The sequence below is a fragment of the Orycteropus afer genome, unplaced genomic scaffold (assembly GCF_000298275.1).
Source record: "Orycteropus afer afer isolate SDZICR_OR568_19922 unplaced genomic scaffold, OryAfe1.0 scaffold00257, whole genome shotgun sequence".
Classification (NCBI taxonomy): domain Eukaryota; kingdom Metazoa; phylum Chordata; class Mammalia; order Tubulidentata; family Orycteropodidae; genus Orycteropus; species Orycteropus afer.
The window spans coordinates 394,516-409,444 of NW_006921844.1; the positions used below are offsets into that span (position 1 = coordinate 394,516).

At 43.3% G+C, this 14,929-nt stretch overlaps 1 protein-coding gene across 1 annotated transcript in view; it reads left to right on the forward strand.

The window, feature by feature from the left end:
* CCNJL (cyclin J like) overlaps positions 1 to 14,929 on the forward strand; it is an 81,813-nt gene that overhangs the window by 35,708 nt on the left and 31,176 nt on the right. Inside the window, exon 2 of the mRNA XM_007949912.2 lies at positions 6,878 to 7,091. Within this exon, the coding sequence (XP_007948103.1) occupies positions 6,878 to 7,091 (214 nt within the window). The remainder of the gene's footprint in view (positions 1 to 6,877; positions 7,092 to 14,929) is intronic.

Consider the following 14,929-nt stretch of genomic DNA (forward strand, 5'->3'; position numbering starts at 1 on the left):
GTGCCTTAAATCATCCTCACTTTCAGCAAGCAAAGTTGTATTGTCTGCATATCTCAGGTTGTTAATGATTCTTCCTCCAATCCTGATACCACGTTTTTCGTAGTGATACCACCTTGGAAACCCAAGGGAGGGTCACTATGAGTTGGGGTCCGACTCGACGGCACATAACAGCAACAACATATCTTTTGTGGGGGACACAATTTAACCTCATTCATCTCCTTTCACCATTTTTTTTTCAAACTGAAAATATAGTAATTGAAATAGTAACAGTGTTCTGATTGAATATTGAAAAAAGTCCAGACAGTTTAGAAAAGTGTGAGAAATGAAATCACACAAAGTCCTAGCCTTTTGAGATAACCACTGTTAACATTTTGATGTGTACCTTCACACATCTTTTTGTTCCCCCTAGCCTGTAGTTATTATTTAAAACAAAAAATAAACTGTGCTCACAAAAGCAGGTTTTTGTAAGGTGGGTTTGTTTTTTTTGTTTGTTTTAACTCTGTCACAACCATCTCTCCGTGTGCACCCCCACCACCACCACCACCACCTGCTCATTTCTAGATATACTGGTGACAGAGATGCTTCCCTGTCTAACTTAGGTGATAAAGTGCTGGCAGCTGGCAAGCCAGGGGAGAACAGAATTATCAGGAAGCGGCTGCCCGCACCTTCCCCCCTTCATCTGTCCCTCCTCCCCCGCCTTTCTCCTGCCTCCACTGATGCTGCCCCTGGCCCTGCCAGGTCCGCTGTGGTGAGGGTCACCCTGCCTGGCTGGGTTCCTGCTGCCTGCTTTGGATGCTGAGTTCCTGCCAAGTGTCTGCCTAATCCAAGGAGAGGTTTCTTTACATGTCGCCCCACACTGGCTGCTCTTTTGTTTCTGGAATCCAGGCCACTCAGCAGAAGGGGCTGGCCTCATGCTGCAGGGTTGCCGTGGCTTCCGGCAGACTCGGTCAAGAGTGCTTGGGGAGGAATGTGGTTCCTTAGAGCAAAACCCTTGTAATGAATGCCCCTTCCCCTACTCCAATTAGGTTAGGAATGTAATCAGCCCGGACTCTCAAACTAAACAGGATAGGCTTGCAGGAGCCCCGTATGTTTGGTTATGTGCTAAAGAATCTCCTTTCTATGGGTGATGGAAAGAAGCTGAGGCTTACTGCTGCTAATTCCATTTAGTTTGGGAGGCTCTGTGGAGGACATGTGGTGACCCCATGCATGCAAAGTAGAACTGCCCTACAGGTTTCACTCCTCAGAAGGAGGGTTGGGCAATCCTACTTCTGTAGTGATACTGCCTCGGAAACCCAAGGAGGGGTCGCTATGAGTCTGGTCCGACTCCACGGCATATAACAACAACAAAAACACAGGTTTCAAAGCCGTGATCTCTCAGAAGCAGATCACAAGGCCTGTCTCCTGAGGCATCTTGAGGTGAGTTCAAACTGCCAACTTTTTAGCCAGTAGTGACTCACAGCAACTATGACAACAGAGTGGAGGACATGGTATCCCTGGGTGACGCAAATGGTTCAGGCTAAAGATTGGAGGTTTGCATCCACCCAGAGGCATCTCAGAAGGTAGATCTGGCAATCTGCTTCTGAAAAATCAGCCATTGAAAACCCTGTGGAGCACAGTTCCACTCTGACACACATGGGGTCACCATGAGTCAGAGTTGACTTGACAGTAACTAGAGATCTGGAATGGAGGACACACTGCTAAGCAGGTTTCCTTTCCTGCAAAGGCTCCTGGGCCATAGCACTAAACCCTAAAGCAGAAAGATTGATCTCATGGTACTCTATGCAGGGTCCTTGAGAAAAGAGCCTTTGACAGAGGCAGGTAAACGCAACTTCTCTCTGAGGGTTGGTTGTCCAGCTTGAGGGGAAGGGCACTGATCCTTGTGGAGCTGCTGTTAAATGCTTTACATTACCAGATACTGCACATTTATGCAGCGTGGCCCTGTTTTTCAGATGAACACTGAGGTTCAGAATTCACGTGCCCAAGGTTGAGTTAATAGTGGAGATGGGATTCCAACCCAGAACTGCCTGATTTCACATCCTGTGCCAAGCTGCTCCCTCACAGACAGGGGGAGTGTTGGGCAGAGAGTGACATCCTTGTATTTGTTCTTTTTTTGTTCAGTGGATATGTTTTTAGCACCTGCCTCTGTGCCAGGCACTATACTGGGCACTGAGCCAACAATGTAAGTAAAATAGACATGGTCCCTGCTCTCTGGAGCCTAGAGTTTACAGGAAAAGACACATACATTAATAAATATTTGGCTAGGCAGAACATGTGCAAGGAGAGAGATTAAGGGTGTCCTGATTTGCAATGATTTGCAATGATGGGGGTGCAGAGAAGGTCACTTTTAGGAAACTACTTGCTGTTGAGATTCTGGCCCATGGGGACCCCATGCGTGTCAGAGTAGAACTGTGCTCCATGGGGTTTTCAGTGGCTGATTTTTCGGAAGTAGATGGCCGGACATTTCTTCTGCGGGACCTCTACACAAACCAAACACACTGCTGTAGAGTTGGATCCGACTCATAGCGACCCCGCCTTGGGTTTCTGAGGCAGTATCACTACAGAAGTAGATCCTTCCTTCTGAGGAGTGGCTGATGGGTTTGAACCGCCAGCCCCCTGGTTAGCAGTCACATGCCTTAGGCACTATGGCACCAGAGCTCCAGACCTGTAAGTGGACTCAAACCACCAGCCTTTCGGTTAGCAGCCAAGGGTGTTAACCATTTGCACCATCCAAGGACTTTCACTCTTAGTATGGGAATTTAAATAAATAACTGAGGGATTAGCAGAGATGGAGATGAAGAGTATCCCAAGAAGCTTTCACAAATGCTGCCTATCTTTGACATTATCCTTTTCCAAGAAGCTTGCTTCTTTACATGTATTGCTGCCCAGTCCACAGCCTTTAATGTTTATGTACCATGGCTTCCTTTGAGAATCTTTTTGGAGCTGTGGACCTCTTCCCAGGAGTGTACAGAGGACAGACAATCAGCATGGTGCTTTTCCTTGGCACAAGGGACAATCTAGAAGGTGCTGAGTTGGCTGACTTGGGGTGAGGAGGGGAGTCAGAACCGTGCATATCTGACTTCTTGTGTTTAGATTTTTGAACTTCATTGATGAGGGTAATGCAGCCTAAGGAAGGGTCCCTTGGCTAATTCTGAGCAGCTGTTAGCTGCAGGACACCCAAGATTTGTCATTGTGGTTGGCTTCTTGTCAAGAACTGAATTTGCAGCCCTGTACTTACAAGAAATACACAGCCTGCAGTCTTGTGGGAGCTGCTGGAAGGAGGGAGCACTGCTGGAGGAGTTGGAGTGCCACATTTGCTGTTGCTACTGACCATTTGGTCATGGACCAGGAGGGGCTGGCCTAGAGAGCTTCACACATGGCCTCTCTGACCAGGTCGATGACCTGCTCTAGAATCTTCAGTGGCTCCCATAGTCCTCAGACAGGCCAGATACCTTAGCAGGACATAAGGTGAGACACTGCCTGCCTTTCCAGCTTGCTTTATCTAGGCATGCCCTCCATGTCTAGCTGTTCCAAGTGCTCCAGGTTCTCTAGTTGGGATATGTATGTGCATTTGCATGTGTTGCTAAGCATCCTTTCCTTCCTGTACTTCAACAGGTAAATTCTTAGACATCCTTTCAAAACTGAGCTCCATTTCTGCTCTTTGAAGCTCCCACTGGCCTGCTATCCTATAAAGTTGGTCACTTCTTCCTCTGTAGGCCCAGGGCATTCTGTATCCACATCTGCAATTCATTCCTTCTTTCCTAAACCCTTTTCTCTGTCCTATCAGCAATTAGTTATTGAGCGCCTAACCAAGTTCTAGTCTCACAGGGGTACAGTGATGAGCAAAAGCAGACCCAGACCATGCCCTCAAGGAGTTTAAAGTCCTGTGTTGGCCACATAAATTCATCAAGTAACGAAATGAAAAATATTAGTAGAAATTAGATCTTTCCTTAAAGAATTTAAACTGAAAATAAAAGATCTCCATGATTACAAAATAAAATAAAAGGTAGAAAGGGAATACTTTAAAAGGCTTCTAGTCCCAGATCTGTTGCTGGTTAATAAGGTCTCAGGGTTTAGATAATGGTTCAAACTCAGTATCTTCATATATAAACATAACCAAAAAACCATACCAAACTCACTGCCATTTAGTCAATTCCAACTCATAGTGACTCCCACTGAGTTTCCAAGGCGGCAAATCTTTAAGGGAGTAGATTGCCCTATCTTCCTTCCGTGGAGTAGCTGGTGGGTTTGAACTGCCAGCCTTCTCATTAGCAGTCAAATGCCTTAGGGACTACACCCCCAGAGCTTCCCACTAGATCATGTGGTAAGCTGTTTTTCAGTTTTCCAAAGTGGCTGCACTATTTTAAATTCCCATGAACAATTTATGAAGGTCTCAATTTCTCCACATCCTCACTAGCACTTACTAATGTCTGGGATTTTGTTTTTGTTTTTATTTATAGCCATCTTAGTGGGTATACAGTGACATTTCATCATGGTTTTGATTTTCATTTTCCTAATGACAAATGCTGTTGAGTAGCTGTACATGTGCTTATTTTGGCCATTTGTGTATCTTCTTTGAGGAAATGTCTATTCAATCCTTTGCCCGTTTTTTAATTGGGTTGTTTAGTTTTGAGTTATAAGATTTTTTAATATATTCCAATACAAGTCTTACACATTTGACTCCCAAATATTTTCTCTTATTCCTATGTGGCTTTTCTTCACTTTCTTGATGGTCTCCTTTGAAGCACAAAAGTTTTTAATTTCGAAGTTAGCTTATTTTTCTTTTTGTTATTTCTGTTTTTGGAGTCACGTCTAAGAAACCATTTCTTAATGCAAGGCCATGACGATTTGTTCCTGTTTTCTAAGCGTTTTAGAGCTGTAACTCTTACATTTAGATCTGTGTCTGTTCAAGGTGTATCCCCCAGTCCCTAAAATAATGCCTAGCGCATAGAAGGTACTTTATACTTATTGAGGGAAGTGAATTAATTAATATCTCTTGAATGAGTGAGTGAATGAATGAAAAAAAACGATGTCTCCTTCTAGTCCTCAAATTGTTGCTAGTTAAATAAAGCCCTAGGGTTAAAAAAAAAAAAAGGCATTATACAGGGGAAAACCAAAAAAAAACACCCACTGGCATCGAGTTGATTCCAACTCATAGTGACCCCCCCATTGGATTTCCAAGATGGTAAATCTTTACGGAAGTAGATTGCTTAGTCTTCCTTCCATGGAGTGGCTGGTGGCTTTGAACCACCAACCTGCTAGTTAGCAGTTAGAAGCGTCAGACACTGCGCCACCAGACTTCCTTATTATACAGAAGAGAGGGCTCCAATTTGTTTTAATCTCATTCCCCAAGGAATCTCCCAGATTAGTGAGTTCTCACAAATTCCTTCTCTGCCAACTTCTCCCTTCCTGTTTTTTCCTCAGGTTTGCTTCTCTTTAGTTTCCTATTTGGCAAAATGTGACTAAGACATTTCCTTAACAAACATTGTCTCATCTGCTTTGGTTAAATTGTAAATGCAGTAGATATTTAAGAAAACCTGTTCCATCATAAAAATATTTGTTCCTTTGGTTCTTGTTGTTGGTTTTTCTTATGCTGGTCAAATAAATTCAGATAATATGTTAATGTATATATTACTAAGTGAAAATCTTGTGGGGGAAGTATCATGGAAAGCTCTGTGTGTGTGTGTGTGTGTGTGTGTGTGTGTAGAGAGAGAGAGAGAAGGCCAAAGTCAACAATTGGTGAATCTAGACAAAGGGTATTTGAAGTTTCTTGTGCTGTTATTTCAACCTTTTTTTTAGATTGAATTTTTTCATAACACTCTCCCGTAACAGTCTCCACTCACAGAGGGAATGAAGCAGTGGATCGTGAGAGGTTACTGTGTACTTGGTACTTTGCATACAGTTTTCATTTGAACAGCTGCTACTGGGTGGTGCAAATGGTTAACGTGCTGCATGATTTGTGTTTGTGTTCACCAAGAGATGCCTCAGAAGAAAGGCTTGGTAATCAAAAATCAGCCATTGAAAACCCCGTGGAGCACAGTTCTACTCTGATGCACGTGGGGTTGCTAGGAGTCAGAGTCAGCGTGAAGGCAACTGGTCATGACCATAGTATCTCAAATAGCAAGCTTTTCAGCTGTGAATAACTGGCTTCTTCAGAGTCCATTCTCTTATCTATGATCGCGTAGATTCCTGTGTTCTCCTAGAGCTGCCTTAACAAAATATCAGAAACTAAGTGGCTTAAAACAACAGAAATTCAGTCTCTCACAGTTTTAGAGGCTAGAAGTTTGAAATCAAGGTGATGGCAAAACAATGCCCTCTCTGAAGGCTCTAGGAAAGGATCCCTTCCATGCCACTCTCTTGGCTTCTGGTGTTGCCAGCATTTCTTGTCTGGCTTATGGATGCATCACTGTCATCTCTGCCTCCATCTTCACATGGTATTCTCCTCTCTTTGTCTGGGTCTCTGTGTGTCTTCTCCTCTTTTTATAAGGACACCAGTCATTGGATTAGGGCCCGCTCCATAATCCAGTATGAACTCAACAAATTACATCTGCAAAGATTTTATTTCCAAATAAAATTGCATTCACAGGTACCAAAGGTTAGACGTCAGCATATCTTTTGGGAGGACTCAATTCAACCGCAGCAGTTCCTGATCACTTTATGAGCCTATGCTTGGTGAGGGTGGTTGGGAGACAGTCCAGGAGTTTCTGGAATCACTAGTGGGGCTGCCATCCTAGGACCTGAAAGAAAAACAACAGGGGTCTGGAGCAGGTTGTTGCCTACTAAGCAGTCAGCAGGCAGGCTCTGATGTTTCCCTCTCCTGGTTCATCCAGTGCACTCAGAAGGCAGCCCTGACCTCCTATCTACCCCACCTGTCCTCCAGGAACTGAAGCTGCCCGCCTTCCGAGCCCACTCTCCGCTCCTGAAGAGCCGTCGGTTCTTTGTCGACATCTTGACCCTGCTGAGCAGCCACTGTCAGCTGTGCCCCACAGCCCGGCACCTGGCTGTCTACCTACTGGACCACTTCATGGATCGTTATAACATCTCCACCTCCAAGCACCTGTACACTGTGGCGGTCTCCTGCCTCCTGCTCGCAAGTAAGTGGAAACCCAGTCATTTGTCTATGCTGGCTCCTCTCCTTCAGCACATCATGTTCTCCAAATCATTTTACATTTCACTTGTCTTTGCATGTCTTCTGTGTTCATTCTTAGCTGAGTGTAAACTATACTAATACTATAATTTTTTTTATTAGCATCTGCAGTGGCAGCAGGTTAAGTGCTAAGGATTTTAGCAACTGGGTCCTAATTAATCCACATGGTGACCTTAGGAGACAGGTGTTCTTAGTATCCTCATTTTACCAAGGCACAGAGAGGTTAAGAAACTTGTTTAGAGTCACCCAGCAAGCATGTGGCAGAGACAGGATTTGTACCTAGGACTGTATGATGCCAGATTCCTGTCTTAATTCCAGGAAGTACCTGTTTTCTGGTGCAAGGGCTCTGCATGTCCTGAGAGGGGAACCTAGCAGTCACTTTTCTGAAGGTATTTACAAATGGGACTACTTGATTTGGACCCAAGCAGGAGTAGGCCTGGGCACAGCCCTCTTGGTGTTTGCATCTCCCAGAGAAGCCTCACAAAAAACACAGCATCATTTTGACCATCTGTCTACTTGGTAGGAATTAATATATTAATATTCTGCTGCTTGAGTAATCTGTCATGCTACTCTGCTGCTTAAAGTTCCCCTGTGGACAGTTGGTCTCTATTCACCTGGAGTGACAGAGTCAGAAATAGTACAATGAAATTGAATGTGTGGCTAACTGCCTCCATGAATGACTGCCTCCTTTGCCATGAAATCAGAAGAACTGGATGGTGCCCACCTACCATGACTGACCATTTTGATTTAAGATTCTATAGAAGAGTCCTGATCAAAAGGGGGAAAATGCAAAACAGAATTTCACATTCTCATGGAATCCAGCAGTTCTGGAGCCATGGGAGTTTGATGAACCCCTGAAACTATTGGTTTAAACTACTTTTTAAACCAAAAATATCCCCTGTAGTCTTCTTAAAACCAAATAGTTTAGCTTACCTAAGAAAGAATGTCTGCCTTGAGCATTGTGTTCTTTTCAGAAATGGTGTTGAATTGACAACCACAACTCAAAAGATTAGATAGAAAACTTAAGGGATAGTGAGTTTATGTTAATAGGGGAGGAACAATTTAGAAAAGGAGGGTAAGAATGGTTACACAACTTGAAGAATATAATCAGTGGCACTGAATTGTACATGTAGGAACTGTTGAATTGGTATATGTTCTGCTGTGTATATTTTCAACAACAACTAAAAGTAAAATATTTTTAAAAATCCCCCTGTACCAATGACCTTGGGATAAAAACCGAACCTACTTCTGTGCTCTCCATGTTTGCCTGCCCAGCTTGATAACTCTCTCTTCTTTACTTCCTGGGTTCCAGCCACACAGCCAAGACCCCTCCTGTTTCAGAATTTTACACATAATCCCCTAAGGCATTTGACTGCTAACCAGAAGGCTTGAGGTTCAAAGCCACCAGCCACTCCTCGGAAGGAAGATTGGGCAATCTATTTCCATTGAGATACCGCCTCGGAAACCCAAGGAGGAGTTGCTATGAGTCAGATCCGACTCCACGGAAGTGTGTTTGGTTTTTGGTTTGGTATTCCCTCTACCTGGAGAGTTTCCAGCTCCCTACTCCTACCCACCTTGCCCTGATTAAACATTACTCAGACCCTGCATCCCCCCCACCCCAAAGCCTTCCCCATTGCCCTGAGCAAATAATGTCTCTCCCATGGCTGCATATACTTTTAGTTAATACTGCCTCCCTGACTAGTCAGTTCCAGGGAGTAAAGGGTGCCTGGGACATAGTAAGAGCTCAAAAACTTTTTTGTGGAGTAAATGAAATTAATAGAATGAAGAATCCCTTAGAGCTGGGCTTCTACATGTCTCCAAGTTGCTCTTAATGCAGAGGAGTCAAATACCCTACCTGCCTGGGGCTTAGTCATGAAATTTCTTTGGTATCTAGTGTTTTATCCTTAAAGTTCAATTGTACCCTTATCCATTGCTGGTGGGAATGGTACAGCTGTGTGGAAAACAGGGTGCAGTTCCTCAAAAAATAAAACTGCCATAAAAAAAAAAACCCACTGCCATCGAGTCAATTCTGACTCATAGTGTCCCCCATTGGGTCTGAAGCAGTAAATCTTTACAGAAGTAGATTGCCCAGTCTTCTTTCTGTGGAGTAGTTGGTGGGTTCGAACTGCCAACCTTCTGGTTAACGGTCAAATGCCTTAGGCACTGCACGCCCAGAGCTCCTTAGCAATTCTACTTCTAGGTATATACCCAAAGGACTTGAAAGCAAAGACTCAAAAAGAGACTTGTACACCAATGATACCAATGTTCACTGAAACATGATTCACAATAACCAAAAGGTAGAAACAGCCTCAATGCCCATCAATAGATTAATGGATAAAAAAATATGGTACATACATACCAAAGAATGCTACTCAGCCAGTAAGAGAAATGAAGTCTTGGTACATGCTATGGTATGGCTGGAGCTTGAAGACATTGTGTAGAGCTAAATAAGTTAATCACAAAAAAAAAAAAATATTGTATGACCTCACTTACATAAGAAGACAACAAAAGGCAAATGTGCAGAAACCAGGGGTGGGAGCGAGGAGAAAAGGGGAGTTTTTCAGTGATTGTAAAATCAATTGATTAAGGGTAGGGTGGCACAGCCGATTATTTTAATTGCCGTCAGTAAGTTGTACACCTGTAAAAAGTTGAATGGGCAAAAGTTATATGATAGATGTATTTACAACAATGACGTGTGTAGTGCTTCTGGCTCCTAGTTCTTTGCGTAGTACCTGGGGTCTTAAAGGCTTGCACACAGCCATCCAAGACACAACAGTTGGTCTGTATTCACCTAGAGCAACAGAGGAAGAAGGAGAGTAGGGGATAGGAGGAGGTGGCTAATCACCTCCATGAACAACTGTCCCTTTTGGCATGAGATGAGAAGAACTGGATGGTTCCCAGCTACAATTACTGAACATTTTGATGAGAGATTCCATAGAGAATCCTGATCAGAAGGGGTAAAATGCAGAACAGAATTTCAAATTCTCATAGATGCTAGGCTTTTTTGAGGCATGGAGGCTAGATGAACCCCTGAAACTGTTGCCCTGAGATAATCTTTAAACCTTGAACCAAAAATATTTTCTGAAGTCTTCTTAAAATTGAACAATAATTTAGCTTCACTAGTAGAAAAGGTCTGCCTTGAGCATTGTGCTCTTTTAAGACCTATCTATTTGAGATCAGATTGACAACAGCAACTCAAGATTAGATACCTTAGGGGCAGTGAGTGCATTATGTTAATGAGGGAGTAAGAAAAGAAGGGTGAGAATGGTTGCACAACTCAAAGAATGTAATCAGTGTCACTAAATTGTACATGTAGAGACTGTTGAATTGGTGTATGTTTTGCTGTGTATATTCTTAAGAACAAAATAAATAAAATTTAAAGGAAAAATAATCCAATCAATCTTCTTAAGAGATATTGTCAAGTTCTTTTTTTTTTTTTTTTTTCTAAATCCAGTCACTAAGCCATTGCTCATGCTGTTCCCTCCTTTTGTAGAACTATCTCAGCCTCCTTCCACCCCAAAGGCTATCTCCTCCAGAAAGTCATCCCAGAACTGTTCAGTCAGAAATCATTTCTTGCCCTCAACACTGAAGCACCTTATTTTTAATATTTACAGCTCCCCCATCCTTATTTTGGTTTCTTTTATAATTTAATTTGTTCGGTACATTTTTATAACAAGGTTATTCTTCTTTTTCTTTCTTTTTTTATACCTTTTATTGTGATTTGAGTGAAAATCCAACGATTCATACACGTTTTGTTTCAGGGCGTTCATTACAATCCTCACAATGGAACAGCACTCTTCCTTCTTCCTCCTTGTGTTTCCCATTTCCAATCCTCCTTTTTTCTTTTTTAAATGATTCTCCAGTACCCTCCTCTGCTAACCCCTGGTAACCACTAATCTACTTTTATCTTTAATGCATTTGGCTATTCCAGGTATTTCATACAAGTGGAATCATACAATATTTATCCTTTAGTAGCTGATTGATTTCATTCAGTGTTTTATGAGTAATGTTTTCAAGGTTCATCCATGTCATAGAGTGTATCAGAACTTCATTTCTCTTAGGGACCCCTCTTTGGGTTTCCGAGGCAGTATCTCTATGGAAGTAGATTGCCCAGTCTTCCTTACAGGGAGTGGCTGGTGGGTTTGAACCACCAACCTTCTGGTTAGAAGTCAAATGCCTTAGGCACTACACCACCAGAGCTCCTTTCTCTTAATAGCTTAGTAATATTCCATGATATGATTATACCACATTATGTTTACTCATCTGTTGATGGGCATTTGGGTTGTTTCTTCTTTTTGGCTATAGTGAATAGTGCTACAGTGAACAGTGGTGTACAAATATCTGAGTCATGATTTTGAAAGAGTCAAGCAAATTTTATGTTCTTCTACACAGTATATCATTGTCCAGTTTCATTAACCATAGGTCTTGAATCCCACTAATACTGCAAGAAGATGGTGCACCCATTTTTTTCGGTGGCATTGCCTCCTTTTGGCCCACTGCCAAGAAGCCCCAGAGGCACAATTACTCAGTGCAAGAAGCATGGCTTTAGCATTTTGAGAATTTGGTCTTATTTTCTGCCTTGATACCTTCCACCTGTTGTTGTTTATCATCTCTTTGGCTCCTTGGGTTTCAAGCCTCCCAGTCTGTGACCTTGGGTCAGCTGGATTTCATGTGTTATACAGAAGACCCAGTCTTGCTGGGCGTCTGGCCTCTGCTCTTTCAGTCCCAAGTCAACATTCAGCTCCTTTTCCTCTTGGGAAGAGATGCGGGACTTGCAAGACATTCCTGTCAGTGGAGGATAAAATGGGCATCACATTTCAAGCAGTCCAGGAAACTTGCGCCGTGGCCTTTGGCCTGCTGCTCTCTGTGATCTGTGGGCTGCATCAAGGCCTGCTCTGGGCAGGAGGGTTATATTTCCATAGGGCTATAGAGCTCTCCCTGAGCGTCTGTCTGGGAAGCCAGGATGTGAGGCACACACTGGAGACTCCTTTGTGCTACTGCCGCCACAGCAGAAGGAGAGCCATTTGAATGGAGCAGCAGACACCCCCATGCACATGCTGAGGGCAGCAGCCAGCCTCGGGCGGGGGCCAGGAGTGGACGCTCAGGGTACCTGCCATACACTTCGAGAGTTTCCAAGACTTCCTGAAAGGCTATTCAACCCTGTCTTGCCTCTCCTCAGGCTGTCTGTGCAAGAGAGTCACCTTGGCTCCGAGAGTTTTTGTTGTTGTTATATGCCGTGGAGTCAGTCAGACCCATAGCAAGCCCTCCTTGGGTGTCCGAGGTGGTATCACTACGGAAGTAGATTGCCCCATCTTCCTTCCAAGGAGAAGCTGGTGGGTTTGAACCTCTAGCCTTCTTGTTAGCAGTCAAGTGCCTTAGGCACTATACTACCAGAGCTACCGTGATTATTCCCAGATAAGAAGAGTTACAAGTTCTTCTTGTTCCCACCTGCCAGTTCTCAGATATTTAAGGCTGCTTCCCAATAACGGTCTTTCTATGGCCTCCTGCCATCAAGAAAAAGGGAGCACTCAAGATCCTGGGTCTGCAGAAAAAACAAAAGCTTCTAGGTCATTCCACCATGGACATGTTGAGGAGCTACCCTTTTCTCTATTATTGAGAAACTTGTTTGAATCTCCTACCTTAACACAGGTTGTCTAAACCAAAACCAAACTCACTGCCATCAAGTCGATTCCAACTCATAGTGACCCCTTTTGGGTTTCCGAGGCAGCAAATCTTTACAGAAGTAGATTGCCTTCTCTTCATTCCAACAGGTTGTCTAGCTGCTATCAAGTTCAGCCCCTACTCATGACAGTCCCGTGCACAATGAAACAAAACGCTGCCTGGTCCTGAACCCTCCCCATGACTGGTTACAGATTAGACCATTGTGATTTGTAGGGGGTTTTTTTTGTTTTAATTTCATCGTGTTTTCTGTGGAAGCTTACACAGGAAATTAGGTTCCCATTTGATAATTTCTACACAAATTGTTCAGTGACATTAGTTACAGCTTTCAAAATGTATGAACATTCTCTACCATGGTAGGGAGGACACTGCAAAAATAATAATAATAAAATTGATTAATTATTTTTTTAAAAAATGTATGAACATTCTCTAGTTGCATTCTGGCTATTCCGTTTCACTGTTGGGTTTTCACTGGCTGGTTTTCAGAAGTAAATTGCCAGGCCTTTCTTCCCTAATACCAGGTAGAATCATAAAATAAGCTCAGAATAAAGCCACACTCTTCTTTAATCTCCCATCTTTTTTACACAACACCTCTCTCAACTGTCTGTCTGTTGTTGTTTAATTAAAAGGGTGATTTGGCCACACAGAGACCGTGACCTCCAGCTTCGTCGATTTCACCATGAGCTCTGAGCCTCAGCATCACAGCTGAAAGCTCCCCGGCCCCTTTCTCCACCTGTGGCCAGTTTATGTGGTCGTACTGCCGTCTTCCCACTACAGGTTCAGAGAGGCTGGGTAACTTGCCCAAGGTCATGCAGCTTAGAGTTTTGCTTTTGCCTAATTGAGGCTGCTCAGAGATGAGTGAGATCAGCCCTGGGGTGGAAGGTGAGAAAGCCAGACAGGCAAGAAGTCTCTTGTCAAGGGGAGTGACCAGTAGCCACAGCCTTTTTGCTGGGATAAACGGTTGCCGTGGAGTCTCTTCCAACTTATGATGACCCCATATATGTCAGAATAGAACTGTGCTCCATATGGTTTTCACAGCTGCTTTTTGGAAATAGATCCCCAGGCCTTTCTTCTGAAGCACCTCTGGTGGACTTGAACCTCCAGCCTTTGGGTTAACAGTCCAGGGTGTTAATAATTTGCATTACCCAGGGAACTCCTGTTGCTGGGATTTAAAAAATAATAATAGAAACCTCACTGCCATTGAGTTGATGCTGACTCATAGTGACCCCCGTTGGATTTCTAAGGCTGTAAATCTTTATGGAAGCAGACTGCCTCATCTTTCTTCTGTGGAGCAGCTGGTGCGTTGGAACCATTGACCTTTTGGTTAGCAGCCAAAGGCCTTAACCACTACACTACCAGAGGTCCTTGTTGCTACGATAGTGTGGCCTAATTTAAGACCTGATGAAGGAGATTTGGGGTTGGGGGCTGCACAAACAGACAAAAGACTTCTGGTTTTGCTTGTCTCTTCTTTCTACTCATCTAACCACCCAGGACAGTGTTCAGCCAAGTGTATTAGTGTCATTTTTAGGTGATAGGATTCTATTTGCCTTCTTCCTTTTTTTTTTTTTTTTGTTATTTAATTTTTTCTACAATGAATATGTACATTTTATGATTATCATATAAGACATAAGATACATTTTCATTTTAAAATATCCAAGAGGTACAGAAGTGCCTAAACCAAAAACCAAACCCATTGCCATTGAGTCAATTCCACCTGATAGAGACCCTATAAGACAGAGTAAAACTGTCCCATGAGGGGTTTCCAAGGCTAGAATCTTTACAGAAGCAGACTGCCACATCTTTCTCCTGCAGAGCAGCTAGTGGGTTTCCCCCTAAACCTCCTAAACCCAGTCCCATTCGTACAGTTTGGTGTGTGTCATTCCAGACCCATATGTATTTTGCGTTTTCTAATTGGGACATAAATGTTTATTTACAGGGTAAAAAAATTAATCATAGATTATAATCATGTAAACTGCCTGGTAAACAAAATTTCCAGATTCCACCTCCCCCCCACCCCCCAGTCTAATCCCAATTCCATTCCCTGGAGAAGAACAGCATGCTTGGTAAAGCAGAGGGTCACTGAAAAAGAGGAAGACTTGTAATGAG